Source organism: Tyto alba, unplaced genomic scaffold (assembly GCF_018691265.1).
Source record: "Tyto alba isolate M040663 unplaced genomic scaffold, T.alba_DEE_v4.0 Super-Scaffold_6, whole genome shotgun sequence".
Classification (NCBI taxonomy): domain Eukaryota; kingdom Metazoa; phylum Chordata; class Aves; order Strigiformes; family Tytonidae; genus Tyto; species Tyto alba.
In genome coordinates, this window is record NW_024881327.1 from 40083859 (window position 1) to 40102373 (window position 18515).

The 18515-nt window shown below is 40.7% G+C and overlaps 1 protein-coding gene across 1 annotated transcript in view; it reads left to right on the plus strand.

Annotated features, from left to right (window-relative positions):
- The first annotated feature begins 549 nt into the window (after nucleotides 1–549).
- Nucleotides 550–18515, plus strand: part of BOD1L1 (biorientation of chromosomes in cell division 1 like 1) — a 37284-nt gene continuing 19318 nt past the window's right edge. Inside the window, 12 exon segments of the mRNA XM_042807725.1 lie at nucleotides 550–1133; nucleotides 1509–1633; nucleotides 2907–3097; nucleotides 4370–4990; nucleotides 5479–5628; nucleotides 7006–7175; nucleotides 8273–8396; nucleotides 8737–8881; nucleotides 9515–9587; nucleotides 10486–15429; nucleotides 15431–15583; nucleotides 15585–16623. Coding sequence (XP_042663659.1) covers nucleotides 927–1133; nucleotides 1509–1633; nucleotides 2907–3097; nucleotides 4370–4990; nucleotides 5479–5628; nucleotides 7006–7175; nucleotides 8273–8396; nucleotides 8737–8881; nucleotides 9515–9587; nucleotides 10486–15429; nucleotides 15431–15583; nucleotides 15585–16623 — 7942 coding nt within the window. The 5' untranslated portion in view covers nucleotides 550–926.

Here is an 18515-nt window from a genome sequence, read left to right on the forward strand (position 1 = left end):
GTGTCACTTCCCAGCTGCCCCACGCAGGCCTCTCACGGACACCCCAAGAGGCTGAGGAAACGCAAGATACAGGATGCCACGCAAAGCCCTGAGCCTCCCGTTACCCGTGGGGCGACGCCAGCAGCCTCCCCGGAGCCGGAGGAGGGGGGAAGCGTCCGTTAGCAGCCACCAACCCGGGTGCCCTGAGGGCAGACCACCGGCCCCGCTCCCCGCGGCCCCGCTCCGACACAGCCCGCCGCGCCACGCCGCGCCTCGGCTGACAGGCCGCGGCCTGGGCCCCACCGCCCCGGGCGAAGGCCCCGCCCCCTCGCGCGGAGGCCACGCCCCGCGCCTCGGGGAGGAAGCGCGCGGCGCTGCCCCCACCATGATGGCGGCCAGCGCAGGAAGGGGCGGGGCGCGGGGCGGGGCCGCGAGGGCGCAGCCGAGGAGCGCGGCAGCAGCGCGGGGCCGGGCGGCGGGCGGCCGGGGCGGCGGGCTCCCCCGCGCTGCCCCAGGGCCCCGCCGCGGCCGCCAGGTGCGGGGGGGAGGGGGCTGCCGGCGAAGGCGGGCGGGGGGCTGAGGGCCGCCGCGGCCGCTCCCCTCGCCCCCCCCCCCCCACCCCCCCAAACCCCCCCTGCCCGCCGCCGCCGCCGTCGCCGGCGGATCGGGGCCCCACTGGAGCGGGCCGCGAGCGGCCCCGCCCCCCTCCGTCCCCTTAAAGGGCCCGCGGCTGCTGCGCGCGGCTCCGCCAGTGCTCGCCTCGCGCCGATGGCGCCGCTGGCGGCGGCGGCGTCCCTGCTCCCCTCCGCGCCGCCCGCCGCTTCCTCCCTCCGTTCCCTTTCGCTTCCGGGGTCAGCGCTGCCGCGGCCGCTGCTTGGGAGCCAGCCCGGTCCCGGGGTCCGGCCGGCAGAGCCGGCAGCTGCGCCCCGCGCCGCCCCGCCGCCCCCATGGCCAGCAACCCCCAGCCGCAGCCCCCGCCGCCGCCACCCCCTCCGCCGCCCCCTCAGCAGCAGCCGCCGCTGCCGGGGGCCGGCGCCGCCGTGGGGAGCGGCGCGGCCGAGCCCGAGCTAGTCTCCATGATCGTCAACCACCTCAAGAGTCAGGGGCTCTTCGACCAGTTCCGCCGCGACTGCCTGGCCGACGTGGACACCAAGGTGGGGGCGGGCGGGTCCCGCGGCTCCCCCCGGGCTCCGGCACGGCTCGGGCGGGCTGGGCCCGGCCCGGGGGTGGCTGCGGATTAACGGGGCGAGTGGGCCCCGCCGCCCGGGGCCCCGGCTGGGCCCGCGGCCCCGGCGGCAGAGCTGGAGCCCCTGCGCTCGGAGGGGAGCGTGGGCCGGCCGGCGGCACAACCGCCTGGTTTTGTGGAGTGTTTCTAGCGGCCCGGGCGCGTTTAGCACTCCGTGGTCGCTGCGAGGGAGGGGGTGGGTTTGGGGGGTGCGGTGGGGCTCCCAGCTCTTCCAGCCCGGCCTCCGGGAGGATAGCTGCTTAGCAAAACCCTCCTGTCCAGCGTCTCTGTTGTTGCCTTTTAGCCTGCCTACCAGAATTTGAGACAGCGCGTTGACAACTTTGTTTCCAATCATTTGGCAACTCATACCTGGAGTCCTCATCTCAACAAGAACCAGCTGAGAAATAACATTAGGCAGCAGGTTCTCAAGTAAGTGACAGCTCTGGGTCTTCTCTGAACATGCTCATGGACCATGACGGGTGACGGAGGCTCTGGGTCAATTGTGAAGCATCTACTTTCTTCAGAGAAACTTCGGAAGTAGTTGGGGGTTTTTTAGCGTTTAAAACGTGGTATTATTTCAAATAGCCATCAGCATTAATCAGAATTAAACTGCAAATATTATTTTGTGTAATCCAAGTTGATGCAGTGGTGGAAAGCTTGTGTCTGACTTGGGATGTAATGCCCTAGCTAAAGTCTGTCTTTACTGTTTCCTTTAAGAGATGTAGTAATATAATTGCTTTTGCCATCAAGTTTTGAGCTAAGGAAAATTAAAAGGATTTGGCAAACCAAGCTCTGCGGAGTACAAAGCTAAAGTCACAAAACAAAAAACTGGATGTAAATCTCGCTAGGCTGAAGAAGTTTTTCAGAGCTGCTGTTATGTCAGACACTTACCTGACGTTACATTATTTCACGAGGGCTCTAGTAGTTTTTCTTCTTAGAACTTAGAGTCATAAGAAATGCTAGGAAGTTTCTTCAGATTAGCATGAATTTGGTCACTGAGTTGGGTCAAACAAGGGATTTAGGAACAAATTTATTTATGTTGTAGTGGTGCCATTGATAACTTGTACTGAGGAGCTGTTTTGCTTGGGGGGAGGGGAGTGGTGATGGTTTGAGGTTCTTTTAGTTCTTTTTAAGGAGACAATGAGGACAGTAGGCAACAGATGTTCCACAAAAGATTACAGAAGTCTAGAGAGAACCCGCGGATATAGTAAGGGTGTTCTATAAAGCTGAAGAATTTTGAGGTGTCACACTGTATTGGGCAGAAAGTAACTTAGGGTGGTGATGACTGGTCTAGTAGTTGTTTGTCCCTCGTGCCTTCTAGAATTCATCTGGTTTATGCCGTGGGAATTGATAACATAAGGTTTCTTCATATTTTTTTCCACAAATGTCACTTTTACAGTTAGATAACATTTGTAGACATAACCAGTAATGGCATAACAACAGGCTGTTTGTTTTGTTAATTCCACGCAGTTGGATTGCACTGTTTCTCTAGCACTTTTTTTTCTTAGTTGATAAGGCACAGAGCGAGCTGTTGACATGCAGGCAGCTGGCTAAATACATAGCTGCAGTGATGCTCAGAAAATGTTAATGCTTCATTTGAGGTTCTAAGGAATGTTCATGTCACATCGAAATGAGTATATTTCATCAAGATGTTCTTGAAAAGACATTTTTCTTATTAAGTATTCATGTAACTTTGTTCCAGGTCTGGAATGTTGGAATCTGGAATTGACAGAATTATTTCTCAGGTTGTGGATCCAAAGATCAACCACACATTCAGACCTCAGGTGGAAAAAGCTGTCCATGAATTTTTAGCTACATTGAATCATAAGGAGGAGGCAGGCCCCAGTACAGCTCCAAGTGAAGAGAAAACAGATGCTTCTGTGACAGTACAAGGTACCATTTCTCTGACCAGTCTATTAACAAAAATATGTTGTTCTTGACAGCAGAAACATTGACTAGGGTTGCTGCTACCACAAAATTGTTAGCATCAATATCCACAAGCTGAGCTCTGGGCAGTGTACCATACTACTTGTCTCTTACTGTATCTGTAAAGGTAAAAGGCAAGAGGGATGTCACCATGTACCACCATGTCACTCTCACTTCTGCCTGAGATTACAAGGAATCCCTTTACTGTAGGGGACAAAGTTGGTCTCAGGGTTTGCGCCCCCCCCTGTGTATTACAGGATCAGATAAGACATAGCTAGCTGTTAGAGAAGAATGATTCCAATTTTTTATGCACTATTAGACTGGAAAAAAATTACCCAGGAGACAGTTACCTGTCTTAATGCAGTTGCTGTGCGCAGTAAAATCTGAATGGCTGAGGTCCTCTCAGGAATTTAAGTTCTGTTGTAAATTGGCCAATCTTTAGTTTGTTTATAAACACAGCACTTTTTCTTTAAGATTTTTGTTTATGTTGCCTGGTATCAACTTCCAAACACTCCTGCAGGTAATTGTCCATTCTTTCCCTTCCTAAGCGACTCCACAGCAGTCCATCTATTTGTAACCAGACCCTTTATTTAAATCCTAGCCCTTTTCCTGTGAGGCCCACTTCCTTTAAAGTAAGTGGGTTAACCAGCCAGCTGCAGCTCTTAGTGCTAGTCTAATTAACCCTTTCTCATCCATCTTCAGAGTTGCTTCTAAGAGGATGGGAAAGTGATAAGGTATTTCTCATAGTCCTATTGTTGTATAATCAATATGCCGAGTCCATTTTCCACATCATTTACGGTGATACTAGAGGTATGAAATCCAGGCTTTTAGCTGCAGTATTTTGTGTTGTGCTTCTCCAGAAATATCATCCCACTGGGGATGATGGTAAAGTTGAACAAGGATTGTGTTCACAACATCCTTGCCATAGACAACCCCTGCTTTCTTTACCTGATCTTGGGAACAGCGGTACGTCACAGAGCAAAATGGATCTCTGGTAGTCAGATCATAAGTGTTGTAGGAATGTAACTTCTTGGGTTTTATTTTTTTCGTTTTCTTCTTTTTTTTTTTTTTTTTTAAACCAAAATCTCTAAATACAAGATTAGTCAAACCTTTTAGTCAATTTTGTTTGTTTTAAATAGAGTAATTTTTTTTTTTTTCTGTCACTTGCGTAAGGTTCTGTCTGAACGGAATTACAGAAACTGAGATGAACTAAAACTATTTTATTTCTTACTATTCAAGGTGTCTCTGCTACAGCTTCTAGTGGCAATGTAGCTAGTGATGCAATGTCCATTTTGGAAACAATAACTTCTCTTAACCAAGAAGCAAGTGCTGCCAGGGCTTCAACAGAGAACTCAAATCCCAAGAACAATGACAAAATCGCAAAAAGACTCTCATCTCAGCAGAGTGTGGATGGTAGCACTGACAGAGAGAGAAGTGCAGAGGACTTATCAGACAGAGAGAAAACAATTTGTGATCCTTCTGGAGAAGGGGCTGAAACATTTGCAAAGGGTGAAGATTTAAATGAGCTTCCCTGCCAAAGTGAAGAAATAAAAAGTTCAGCAAAGGATACTAATAATTTGACTTTTGCAAGTAAAGAAATTCAGCAGGAAAGTGAAGATCAAAAGAGTAAATTATTAGATAAATGTGAGAAGAAACCAGACAGCAGTGAAAAAGGTGAAAGAAGAAAAGAAAAGAAGGAAAAACTTGACAAGAAGTCTGACCACTCAAAGAAAAGTGATGATACTGCAAAGTCAAAAGAAGAAAAGCAAACAAAAGAGTCAGAACCAGGCAAACAGTTAGTTCCAGAAAAAAATAGCAATAAACATAAAACAACTGAAAGCACTAAAGAAACTAAAGAAGGTATGGTGTGGGCAATGCTATTCCTTAAAATATGGATATGAGGGTGTTTTTTAAGTGTACTCAGGAGTTGAATCAGAAGTATATTTGGAATGTAAGTTGTCTGCTAGTTCTGGCAAGTTTGTCTAGCTAGACACAGGTAGGTCTTGGTTCGTCTCCTTTAACTGAGGTACCTGTGTTAGGAATCAAATGAGCTTTGATTCCTCAAGTGTGTGATTGGTCATCTTCCTTACTATGGCAAGTTCTCTCAGTTATTCCAGTTTGCATTTTAAAGTTTCTAGTTGTACCTCAGGGTGATTTTTGTTTTGAGTAAAGCAGAGTTAACCTAATAACATTTCATTAAAGTGTCACAAATTTATTATATTTTTCCTATTTCTTGTTCTTAAGATAATTTTTTTTTTCAGTGGCAAAATCACTGTTTTGATAAGAAAAGTTTCTTAAATACAGTGTGCTGCATTATAGCCCTTTCTTTCTATTTTTTCCTTTACAAGAAAATACGTCAGTAGATTCAGATATGGATGTGCTCAGTGACATCACTGTCAGCTCTGTCCATACCAGTGACCTTTCTTCCTTTGAAGAGGAGAGTGAAGAGGAGACTATAATTTCTGACAGTACTGAAGAGGGGGAGATCACATCAGATGGTAAAATAATTAGATTGTTAAGTAGCAAGAAAGAATATGAATCACTTTAGTTGAGAGCATCACATTCATAAATTTCAAGTTTTGCAGTATGTTTTATTGTACTTCTTTATGAGAAATAATTTGAATGTGAAATGGATAGTATTTGTGCGGTTATGAAAGATGAGTAGTGGACATACTTCAAATTTTTTTTTTAATAGCTCAGTATATTCTAAACATTGTAAATCTTACTTGTACTATAGTATTTCATAGACAACAAAAACACGTAATGATGATGGATATGTAACTTTCCTATGGTTTCTTTTTTTTCTCCTCCCTTCTGACATGAATTTGATACAATATTGGAGTGATTCGTTTGGGACTCTGGGGTAGTGGTTGTATCTGACTTTGCGGATCAGGTTGATTTTAGAGCTTTAGGATTGTAGGAATTTCTAGATTCTACCTGGTCACAGTAGAAGGAACAGGAGTGGATCTAGCTTTAAGGGTTTGGAAATGCCAAATCTTTTCTCTGATTGGGTTACCTTTTTGTGTTTTCCTTGTCTAGAGCAGACCTCAGACTGATTTCTGCAGATATGTGTCTTTTGCAGTTTTTAAGACTTTCTACTTCCTAATACAGAGTGCCTTAGTACCTGAATAAGTTCTCTAGTGTGCTGTGAGCTTATCTTTTCTGCTCTAAGAATATTATTTAGTAGTACTGAATTACTTGCATATTCTGTGGCTTTGGTGTTACCTTTAAGCATGATGGTTTGTGTACAGTTATGTCTAAGTATCTGTGAAGTGAAAACAAGCCTTAAGTATATTTCAGGGATACAAATAATTTGTCAGTATGGAGCACAAATGGTTTTGCTTTTTTTCTATTAATCCTGAAAAAATTGAAATAGATTTACTTTTACTTGAAAAATACTTACACGAGTATAAATAACAGTGTGTTTTGTGCATATATTTCAGTTGCCCTATCTAGTTTTTACTTACGCAAATACTGTACAAATTTTTTTGATGTAGGGAAGAAGCTTAATTTAATACATAGCAGAAATTATGTTCTGACTTCTTGGTGGTGGTAACTACTAAATACTGTGTGTAAAAAGGCAACAGGATTACAGGCAAGAGAGTAAGCCCAATTGTTGTATCCCACTTTATCCTGGGGTTTGTATCTTGCAACTTTTTGGCTGAATGGTGTGCACAAACACATGAATATACCTTTCAGGTTTTCATAATCTAGTGATACTTCCGTGTTAATGGGTTTAAATTTTTTTAACTGTTTATGTTTTCAGAATTAATAATTGTTACTACATTTTGAGTTGTTTTGCCTCCTCAAAAGTTATGTTGAAAGCACTGCCCTAATTTATCGATATATCTCTACACTTTACTAACCTTCTTCAGATGAAGAGGAGAAAAACAGTCAAAGTAAGACAAAGCCTCATGCTAATGAGCTGAGTGATGGGAAAGCCAAGCCTGTGCGTCATGCTTATGTTCGCAAGCCTTTCTTGTACTCCAAATACTTCAGTGATTCTGATGACGAACGAACTGTAGAACAGCGCCGTCAGTCTATCGTAAGTGTGGATTTTGTTACTGCTCACGTTCTGGCTCCTTAAACTTGTCAGTACAGAAATTCCACTTCTTATTTTATGGTGGTTTGTGAGTGAGTGGGAGTGTCAGTTTCTGGTTGTGTCACTTCTTTTATTTTCTTTGTCTTCCTGTTGTGTTACAACTGCCTCTCCTTCAGACTTCCACTAATACTGCATGATCTGCTCTCCAGCAAAGCACTCTGCTGGTTATAGTTTGAAGGCTGCTAGTGGTGAAAGCAGTGACACACTTTTTCATTTTTTTCCCTCTGCTCTAAAATGAACAGTCTTTTGGTGTTGACAGGGGATTAACTAATTAAATGCAGTGTCTTCACAGGATCAGGCCAATAGGTGGATTCTTTCTCAACTCAGTGATTTGATAGGGAGAGTAAGAATTGCTGCACATATGAAAAACCTGGTGTTCAGTAGAATTAATGTATATAATGACAATTTGGCTGGAAAAAGTAGCCCATATCTACCTGCAGCCTGCCTTCAATGAGGTTTTGTGTAGTTTGGGCTTGTGTTGATTCCTGCAGGCTACTTCATTACATCATCTCTTTACAAATGTAGTTCTTGATGTCCGTGAAATCAGTAGTTTGTAGGATGTCTGCTGTTGGTAAGGATAGAAAGAGAAGTTTAAGCATGTTCACTGTGTCCTGTGGAAGAAGGACCAGCAGACAGAATGGGTAGCAGCAGTTCTTTTAGATCTTTTTTCCTTTGGCTAAATGCATGTTTTTAAGTTATATGTATTTTTTATATATATATGCGCTATATATATATATTATATGTACATATTTTTACACACATATATATATATATAAAAAATCAGATACATTCTTTGAGAGGTCTCATGGTCTCAGTCTGTGGTGTTAGGTGACAGTGAAACTCTCAAACTCAGCTAGTTTCACTTCACAGAAGTATTAGAGGATTCCAGTAACTTTCATAAAATGATTTAAAAGGAGTATTTATTTTTTTAGTTTGCCTCAAGCTACAGTGTTCTGTTTTCTGTGGGTTTTAGACATACGTTTGTAGTCAAATACTATTTGACCTAATGATAAATTGTTTTCCTGTTTTTGTATCTTCAGGCCAAAGAAAAAGAAGAGAGACTCCTAAGACGACGAATTAACAGAGAGAGACTTGAAGAAAAACGTAAACAGAAGGCTGCAGAAAAAACAAAATCCCTAAAAACTGGGAATCAAAATGCTAAAGGTATGAGAAGTATAACATTAGCCCCTGGTGCCCTGCTCTCTCTCACTGACTTTGGAAGAAAACATTCAGCTTAAAATATTGATAATAGATCTCCAGTAATTTCCCTTAGAACCCCAACATTTTAACAGTGATGTAACAGAAAAATGTATAATGCAAATTATTAATACAAAATTCCATGCCTTTTTCATATATCATTTTATATATCATTACTTAAATGCAATGAATATCTTTATACACTGCTACACGTCAGTATTCTTCCTACTGCTTTCAGTCACATTAATAGCTGAAACAATAATATAATGACATGCTTATGTATTTCACAATTTGTGTATTATTTTAGGAAAAAGTGGCTTGAATTTAGAGGAACCTTCATCAAAAAATCTTGAGTCAAAAGCTACTGGCACCAGCATTAAGGATGTGCTTAAAGAACAGAAATTTTTAGAAAAAAAAGTCGCCTTGAGCAGAAAAAGAAAAAGAGATTCAAGGTACTCATATATTTGCTCAGAAGGAATTAAGTTTTTGAATATTCATTTCTGCAGATTTAAAAGATTCCCTTGGCAGTTAGCCTTACCCATTTTAACAATTTTCTCTTAGAATATTATAAGCATGAATTTCATGCAGAAAATTAAATTACAGCAGCTTAAATATATTGCAGCTTGGACTGCAGTAGCGGCCTTTATGTGGCTTTTTGCACACAGAATGGTAATAAAGGCATGAGAATGGAGAGCTTTTGTATGTTTATGCATGTAGTATGTCAGTCAACTTGGCTTGGTGTTTTACATAGTTATTTACACATGTGCCTATCTGTCTACATACAAGTCTATATGGATCAGGGAGACCTCTTACTCATTTTACAGGGACAACTGTAGTACTAATATTCTCTGTTTTAAAGCATTGATGTCCAAAGTATATCTTTGAAGGTGGCACACATAATTTTCCAAGACAAAAAAGCTTGGACAAATTGGCTAATCAAAAGTTGTGTGATCACGTTCTATTTCAGTATTTTTAGTGTGAATTCTCTCTTCAGCTTTAAAAGCAGAAAGTTTACAAACTAATGTTGGGCTGCTACCAATGTTTTTTTTTTTTTTTTTCCCTAATTGTCCAAATACATGTTTCAGGCATGAAGATGGCTGCAGAAAGAAGTATGAACCATCTGAAGAGGATTCTAAAGAAATGCAAAAGACAAATGAAGTATGTGTCTCACATATAATCCCTGTCACCTTCTTTTTTAATTATAATAGTGTTTGTTCATATGTTCAAACTGCATGCTACTGCATTCGTTCTTATGAATTAGTTTTTTCCTGATGGTTCTTTTAGTTGTGTTGGTGATCTGACATGGCTGTAGTAATGTTTTCTGAATTCTAGTAGCCGCTAGAATATACAATCTCTGTATTCAGTGCTGATGCATGTTGCAGTACAACACAAGATACAGTTTAAACTATTTGGTAAAGCATGTTGGGTTTTTAAAATGATCAAAGCGTCTCTTATATGAAAAGACCTGAGAAGCTTGATCTATTTGAATTTCTCACTGGGAAGTTAAAGGAAAACCGAATGTAGTCCAAACACTAAGGGAAAGAGAATATTTATGGTACAAGTTTTTACCAACAACGTTATTAACAAAAAAAAAATGTGGTAGTTGGAAGTTCAAATGGAAGTCTAGATTTATCTTTTGTGGGTTTTGGGGTGTTGCCTAGTTTTGTGGTTTTGTTTTGTTTGTTTTTTAAATAGCATAATGGCTGTTTAAAGTAACTTATGGAGTACTTTAAATTGTGATTGTCCATTTAAAAATCCATTTAAATAATTTTATAAGAAAAATAAATCTATAAAGAAAACATACGCAAGTTCAGACAGACTGGTTAAGGTTAAGTTCTATTTCTTTGGATTTTTCTACAGTGGCAGGTAGTTGAAATTAAGATAACAAGTTTCATTTTCTTACTGACTGTGTTTTAGGTGAATTTTTATTACAGTGTTAAGCTTATCCTCTGATGTATTGTTTTTATGGAGAGTTTGCTCTTATCAATTCTGTTCAGTCACATAGTGAAGGAACTGTGTAACATTTGCTTATATGTATAAAAACTTTATTTTGTAGACTTGTGAAAAAAATTCTTCCAAAGAATTGAAGCATAATCATGGGAAAAGTGAAATCTCTAAACAGCTTAGAAGACTTTCTGAATCAGTGCATTCAACTGAGGAAAGCAAAAGTGATTCTAAACCAGAAAAAGAACATAAAAGAAAAACCTCCACCTCTTTTCAGGCTGAAGGAGCCCAGCAGGACAGTGAAACAAAGGAAGCAAAAAGACAGCTGGATAGAGCAGAAGTCAATACTGAAGAACTACAGAAACAGAAATCTGTGTTTAAAAATGAAAAGCACCCCAAGAAAGATAGTGACACGGAAATTCAGCATATGAGAAATGTCCCCAAAAAAGAAGCCAAGTCTTACAGAGATAAAAACGAAAAGGAAAGAACTGCTTTAGAAGACAAACTTACTTCAAAGCACAAATATAAAGGAGACAGTATTCACAGATCAAGTGAAGACGTTGAACTCCATTCACTTGAGAGAAGTTTGAAAGGAGAAGATGGTAGTCAGAAACATAATCAACAAATAAAGGTTTCTTCAGATGACAAATCTGAAAGAAAGAGTAAACACCGAAGTGAACGAAAAATATCAGTAACAGGAAAAGATGGAAAAAATATTTCTGAATCAACTGTGAAAACTGAAGAATTGTCACGTAAGGAAAATAAAAAAGACCGACATCTCTCAACGGAAAAATCAAGAGCAGAATACAAGTCCAAAAGGTCCTTGAGTGATTCTAGGCCACAAAAGGATTCCCTAAGTGCCTCAAAGCAACTTGCTTCTGCATCACACAGAAGAAGTGAAAGCTACTCGGAAGATAAACATGAAATAGAATCAACTAACTCTGATTGTAATTTGAAACAAGAAGATAGTGTTCATAAAGATAGACGAAGATCTAAGAGCCTCATGGAAGACAAGATTTTGTTAAAATCTAAGTCAAAGGGTCATAGTAAACAAGTCAAAGCATCTGAAACAGAATTACAGGAAAATTTAACAAAGCAAGAGGCTGGTCAGAAACTAGACAAAGATAAGAGCATGGAAGAGAATGATTCAGATAAGCAACACAAATCCAAGAATGAAGACAAAGTTTTTGAGGAGAGTGGTGCTGAATTTGAGCTTGTAAGTGGCATGCAATCAACTCAGGGATCACAGAAAGACTTTAGTCACAGAGTTAAGTCACATTCTGGAGAAAGAGGATCTGTAAAAGAGAAATATAGAGGTGATAAAGATTTAAGCAATTCCAAACTAGAAAGAAGGTTCTCTGCTGAAGGGCACAAAAGCAAAAACTTTAAGCACAGCAACAAGGAAATAAAGAAGAAGGAAGAGAGTATCAAATTGGAAGATAAAGATATTAAAGAAGCAGATAGTGGGCATGAAAAAGTGTTGAGCATCACAGTGGCAATGGATAAAAAACAAAGTAAGAAGGTACCCTGTGAAAACAGAAAAGTCAGTATATCAAACCAAGATCTACTTGGAGAGGAAAAGCAATCAGCTAGCACACCTGAAAGCAGCCATGCTCCAACCCCTCAAAAGTCAAGTATGAATAATGATGACTTACATTCTGGTCATGAGGAAGAGCTGATGGAACTTGATTTGAAACAAACAAAAGTACAGGAAGCATCTAACATCGAAGGAAAAAACATTCAAAACTCACTCCAAGCCACAGATGCCAAGTATGCAGCAAAAGAAAAAATATCTCTCTCTATTTCAAATAAGGAATTGAAACACAGCTTGTCAGATCCTGAAGGCTGTGAATCAGAGTCTCTGCCTGCAGCTGAAAATACTGTTAAACAAGATATCTCTAATCAAGTTGGTGCCTTAGACACTTTGTCCAAACAAGCTTCCATGGATGAAGGACCCAATAAACAAGGGGCTTATAAAATGAGCGTTGTTTATGAAAGAAGTGGTAGAATCTTACTGAATGTTCCCAGTAAGGATCAAGCTTCAGAAGATACCAGAAGACCAAAGAATTTAAAAACTGTGATAAATTCTAATTCAGATGATGTTCCTTTACCAATTAATTCTTCCAGAGAAGATACTGCTGATGCAAAGTCCACAGATATGGATATCTCAGATTTTACAGATTCCTTGGGTAGTATGTCTAAAGATTGCCATAATTCAGGTAGCACTTATTTATTTGAAGGTACTTCCGTTTTGAAGAATGATTCAACACAGGTTGTATGCATGGAACAACAGGATAGTGCAGTGCTGAGTTCTGTTACGAAAGATGATGGTCACACCACCACTATGACAAACAGTATAGAAAAAGATGGTGAGGTGCCCCAGCCTGATGAACAGGCAGTGGAAGACAGTACAGCTGGATTACCTAGTCAAGAAGATTACGATGAAGCAGCAAAGTTAGAAAGCCCTCAGGGAAGTGAATTGAAAATAAAAGAGGAAAACTTGGTGACTGACATAACTGAAGATTGCGGAGATGTAACAACAAAAGAACTTCTAAAAAGAAAAGAGAGAGAGTGCTTCAATACAGATCTCTCCACAAAAGGAGAAAAAAGCACAATGGATAATGTGGAAAAGAGCGAGGTGCATGATGTTGATGATATGATACAATCTTCCTCTGTGTTAGTGCCTGAAAGAGGTTCTGAAGAAACAGTCAAAGGCTCTGTTAGAGCCAGCAGGCAAGAAGGGAATGGTGTGATGGTCATGGAAGATAAAAATGAAAGCAATGCAGTAGGTACCAGTTCAGGAAGTAGTAAACATGGTTTGTACAGCAGCCTACAAACAACTGCAGCCACTGTGATAGGAACTAGCACAGAAAAGTTAATTGAGAGTACCGTAATGGCCACTAGTACAGGGGAAGAAAGAGCTGAGAGCGCATCACATTCTGAAAAGGAGAGTGATGCCACAACCACTTGCTCAGAAGAAGAAAGTGAGGTGATGGTAATCTGCACAAGCATAGAAGCTGATGAAGGTTTCACAACGGGTATGTGGGTAAAAAGTAGCGAGGGCACCAGTTTTGTCACAGGAGCAGATATTGGTGAGTGTACTGTTGCAGCAGCTGAGGAAGGTGGTGGCAGTGTTGTCACTGAAGGATTAGCAGAAAGTGAAAGTTTCCTAACAAGTACAGAAGGAGAAGAAAATAGTGACTGTACCATGGTTGATGCAGAAGAAAGTGGTAAGGGTTCAGTCAATGCAAGTGGAGTAGAAATTGAAGGCAGTGTAAATAGTGCTGGGGCAGAAGAAAAAGATGATGCTGTGACTAGTGCAGGCTCTGAAGAAAAGCGAAAGACCTCAACTTGTGTAGATACAGGCAAATTTGAAAGTTCGGTGTCCTGCTTAGGTGAAGTGGAGAGCGATGGAGCTGTAACTAGTGCAGGGACAGAAACAGGTGAAGGGTCAACAAGTGGTGACATTTCAGGTGAGTTTAGGAGCAGTGTGAGAGCTGGCCAGGTAAAAGAACACGAAGGTACTGTGACTTGCACAGGTGCAGAAGAAAGGGGTCATAACTTTGTCATCTGCTCAGTGACTGGTGCAGACACCCAAGGAGAAAGCAGTGTAACTGGTGCATGTATTGCAATGGTCACAAACAACAGTGCCACAACTGGAACTAGTGGTGACAAATCCGAAGATACTGTAAATGGTGAAAGTGCAGTGACCAGCACAGGCATAACTCCAGAAGATGATGCCGAAATTTCAGTAGTCTGCACAGGTCTAGAAGACAGCAACGAAGGGTTTGCAGTTTGTTTAGAAGCTGAAAAATGTGAAAGTTTAATGGACAGTACAGGGGCAAAAGAGGAAGCCAATATCACTACGGTCAGCATAGGTCTGTGTGATGATGAAGGTTTCGTGACTAGTACAGGCTCGAAAGAAGAGGATGAAGAAGGTGAGGGCATCGTGACCAGTACAGGAAGAGGAAATGAAGAAAATGAGCATGCTTCTACTTGTACAGGAATGGAAAGTGAAAATGCACTGATTTGTATAGGTGCAGAGGAAGGCGAAAGTTCAATTATCTGCATAGTTGCTGAACAAATGGAAGCTGAGTCAGGAGTGGCTGGCACAAATACAAATAAGCTTACTGTCGACAGCATGACGAGTGTAGAGAAAGAAGCTAATTGTGGCACAAACTGCAAAAATGATAAAGGGATTGTTGAAAGCAGTGTAACCAGTGCAAGTGCTGCAGATGAGAGTGGCTTGACTGCACATGTAGGAAAGCATGAAGGTACCTTGATTCCCTTAGGTGCTGGGGAATGTGAGGGTCCCATGACTAGTGCTATGGCAGTGCAAGACAAGAGTCAGTCTGGTGCTGAAGATGAACGTGAGACTGCCATGACTTCCTTTGACAGCAGAGAACTTGATGCCTCTATAAGTAGTGCAGTTCCAAAGAAAGATGAAAATTGTCTTATTCTGGCTGACAGAGAAGAAAAAGCAAAAGGGGATATCATCTCTACCAGTACAGTGGAAGAAAGTGATGCTCCCTTACATTCAGCCATAGATGCTGAGGAAGGTCCACTTGCTGTTGCAAGAGCAAATGAAAGTGGGGAAAGATCTATGATTTTAATAGACACTGAAGACACAGAGGTGCCTATGCCCAGTACAGCTACAGAGTTTAAAGAGTGTGTGCATACTTTTAGCAGTAAACAAGAGAAAGATGAGTGCACTATGATTTCCACCAGTATTGTGGAAGAATTTGAGGCTCCTATGTCAAGTGCAGCTATTGAATATGATGGTCAGCTCCACTCTGTGAAAACAGATGAAATAAATGAGAATGCTATGGTTTCTATAGATATGGAAATATATGAGGTTCCCATGCCTAGTGAATCCAGTGCTGGAGGAGATGATGATGATGATGAAACTCACCCAACTGCTAGCAGTAAGGAAGAAAAAGATGAGTGTGCTATGATTTCCACAAGTGTTGTGGAAGAACAAGTAATCTTAATGTCAGGTGGAGTCACGGAAGAGACAGTTCAACACGTGCCAGACACAGAGTCAAAAAATGAAACAGGTAATGATCTCTACAAGTACAGCAGAGTGTTTTGAAGCTCCTATGTCTAGTGTAGCTATGCAAGACGAAAACAAACTCACTGCTTCAGAAACAGAAGGAAGATATGAAGCTGCTATGATCACTACAAGCATGACAGAAGAATGTGAGATAGTTCCTGATCAGTGCAGCACCGCAAGCTGAAAGTCAGCTCATTGTAGCAGAAGGAGATGAAGATGCCATTATTTCTCCAAATGCATCAGAGGAATGTAAGATTGTGGAGACCACTGCAACTGTAGACGAGCAGTTTGAACTAGCTGCTTTCAACGCAGATGCAAAAAGCAAAGGTTCTGTGATTTTTGTGGGAGAATGTGGAGCTCCTGTGCTGAGGGTTGCCACCAACAGTGAAGATCAACACGCTGCTTCAAGTATAGGAGATAAGGAGGAGGGGGCAGTGATCACTCTGAGCGCAATGGAAGAATGTGATAGTCTCTTCACCTTTGCAGTCATAGAAGAAAGTCAACTTACTGCTGAGAGTACGGAAGTAAAAGACAAAAGTGAGGAAATTTTTAATACTGCTGACCAGATTGAATGCATCCTGTCGACTGCAGGCCCAGAAAAAAGTAATTCTTTGCTTGTCATTGATAGAGAGAATGAGACCCATGAGATTGGTGTGAGGAGAGAATCAGCAGCATCTCAGATCACAGTGGACAGTGACATCGCAGAAACAGATGAAAATTCAGTGAACCTCATGAGCGTAGATGAAGCCCTTTGTGTGGAGATTAGTACAGAGGCTGCTGTGAGTCCAAGTCCTTCCTCAGAGGCAACTGAGGATGATGAGCAGGCTGAAGATGCTTTGCATGAGGATGTTACATCAGAACTGTCTTGTATGATTTCAGAAGCAGCAGTAGAGAGTGAAACTCTAAGGAATGTAAACTATAAATTGAACTCAAACTTGCTTTTAGAAAGTAACTTGTCTGAAATAAGGACTCCCCTGCCTAGGGCGCAGGCTTGCTCATTAGTTTCTACAAATGAAGGAACTGTGAATACCAACCATGGTGAAGTGACAGTAGAAGCAGAATTAGGGGAAAAAAGTGACTTCCCGTTGTTGCATGTAGAAGAGCTATACAGCAGTGATGACAAAACGAACTTGGTCAAAATAGATGATATTGGAATTGAAGTTACTTTTCAAAAAAGTGACTCAAACTTTAATTCAGGTGAGGATTTCTGGGGGGTTTTCTGTTTTGTTTTTTTTTTTTTTTTCCAACTCTTCAGTTTATAAGCAGTCTTAAATAGATGCATTTTACCATTATAGATAGAAATAACTTACAATATACCTGAGTTCTTTGTTGGTTGCAAAATAAGTATTAAAATATTTGTCACCAATTCTTAAATATATTATTAAACAGGTAATTATTTGAGTATAGGAATAACTGAACACAGAATTAAATGTTATTAGAGTGTAAAAACGTTATTAAAATACATCAATTTAAAATTGTGAGCTAATATTTGAAGTGGTTTGCAAGGGGTAATTATTGTGGAGGTACAGGTGGGTTTTGTTATTAAAGTTTTAAAATTCAGAAATACTTTTATGGGAAAGAAGATGCATCTCATTTGGACATATGTTCAACATTTTAAAAGAGTAACTTAGTAATTTTGAAGGTTAAGAGTGACCATCCTTAATCATAACTGCAGATTTTCTCTGGATGGTTATTTAATGGTCATATGCAGATTCATTCTCCTATGCTGAATTTTGTGTTGTGAATATGCTTGAAACAGTCCTCCTTTGTGTTACAAAGGAATCAGACAGTCATCCTAAATAAATATTTTAAGTGAGTAATGATGATAGGTGTCCATTTTCAAATAGAAGAGTGATGTTAGTATATGACATGAAGGAAATCATATTTTATTTTCAGATGCATTTTTCTGGAAGCTAACATTTGAAATGAACTTGCATGTTTGCTAGTTCTTAAAATACCATGTAATGAACATGCTGCTATTTTCAGCCTTTGTCCTCTTTGATCCTCTGGAGTAGTTGAAGCACCAAGTTCATGAAAATTAATAAATTCTGTAGATGCAATAATGAAGTCAAGATTATTACTTCATTATAAATTTTGGAGAAATTAAACTGTAGAAAAACAGTAGAGAAATCTGCTTATCTTTCTTTATACCAAAGGAAGTGGAATGATGCCAATCAAATACTAGTTTTAAAACCTTTTCCTTCTCATGTCTGTCTGTGCTGTTACTTCAAAAAACATTATATATTGTGAATTTAGATCCAGTTTCTCAAAGGTTGGCTTTATTCTCTAATTTTATCAATATTTGGGGTGAGAAAGCTCGCTCTGCAGATTTTGGGATCTTGGGAATTTGTCAAGGAACGATGCCGATCTAGTAAACTTGAAAAATGTTATTCAGTATTTATATAAGAGACAAACATGAGCCATGAAAATGTAAACTGTTACACAAAGGTATTTCTGCCTTGGTGCTTTGCTCAATCCTTGTTGTCCACTGATGTAGCCTCTGTAAGTACCAGTGGTTAATGGTAGTCTTATTCTGTGGACCGCAACCACAATTTAATATCTTTACAGGCATCATTGATGAATTATCGTGTTGTAGCTATTTTTGTTTAAGAAAAGCTGTATAAACAGGCTTCTGAAATAGATGTCCAAAAGGGCTATAGAAGTCGTATGAAAATGCTGTCTGCATGGCTTGTTTTTCAGGTGTTACATGTGTACAGCTGTTCCCATGGGGAATTAAATGGGTGGGGTTTTAAGATTTTCTGAAGTTACATTGACACAGGAAGTACTGAGCTTTCAGTCTTTATGGAAATGAGGTAATTTCAGTGGTTATGGTTCTAGAATTTATGGATTTAAATCTAATTGTCACTTAAAGAAAAGTAGTAGCATTAACTCTTACGTCTGCATTCATTAATACAGAGGTAATTTGCTATTTGGAATTTTGTCTGAAAAATCTATTGGTGGGTTTGTTTTTTGTTAAGATGAAAAGCAAGAAAAAAAAGCCAAAGTCATAGCCCATATTTTCCAATCCTTTTGTATTTAAGGAAAACATAGAAGTACTTGTGTTCTTGCAGATGCCAGGTTAGGTTTTT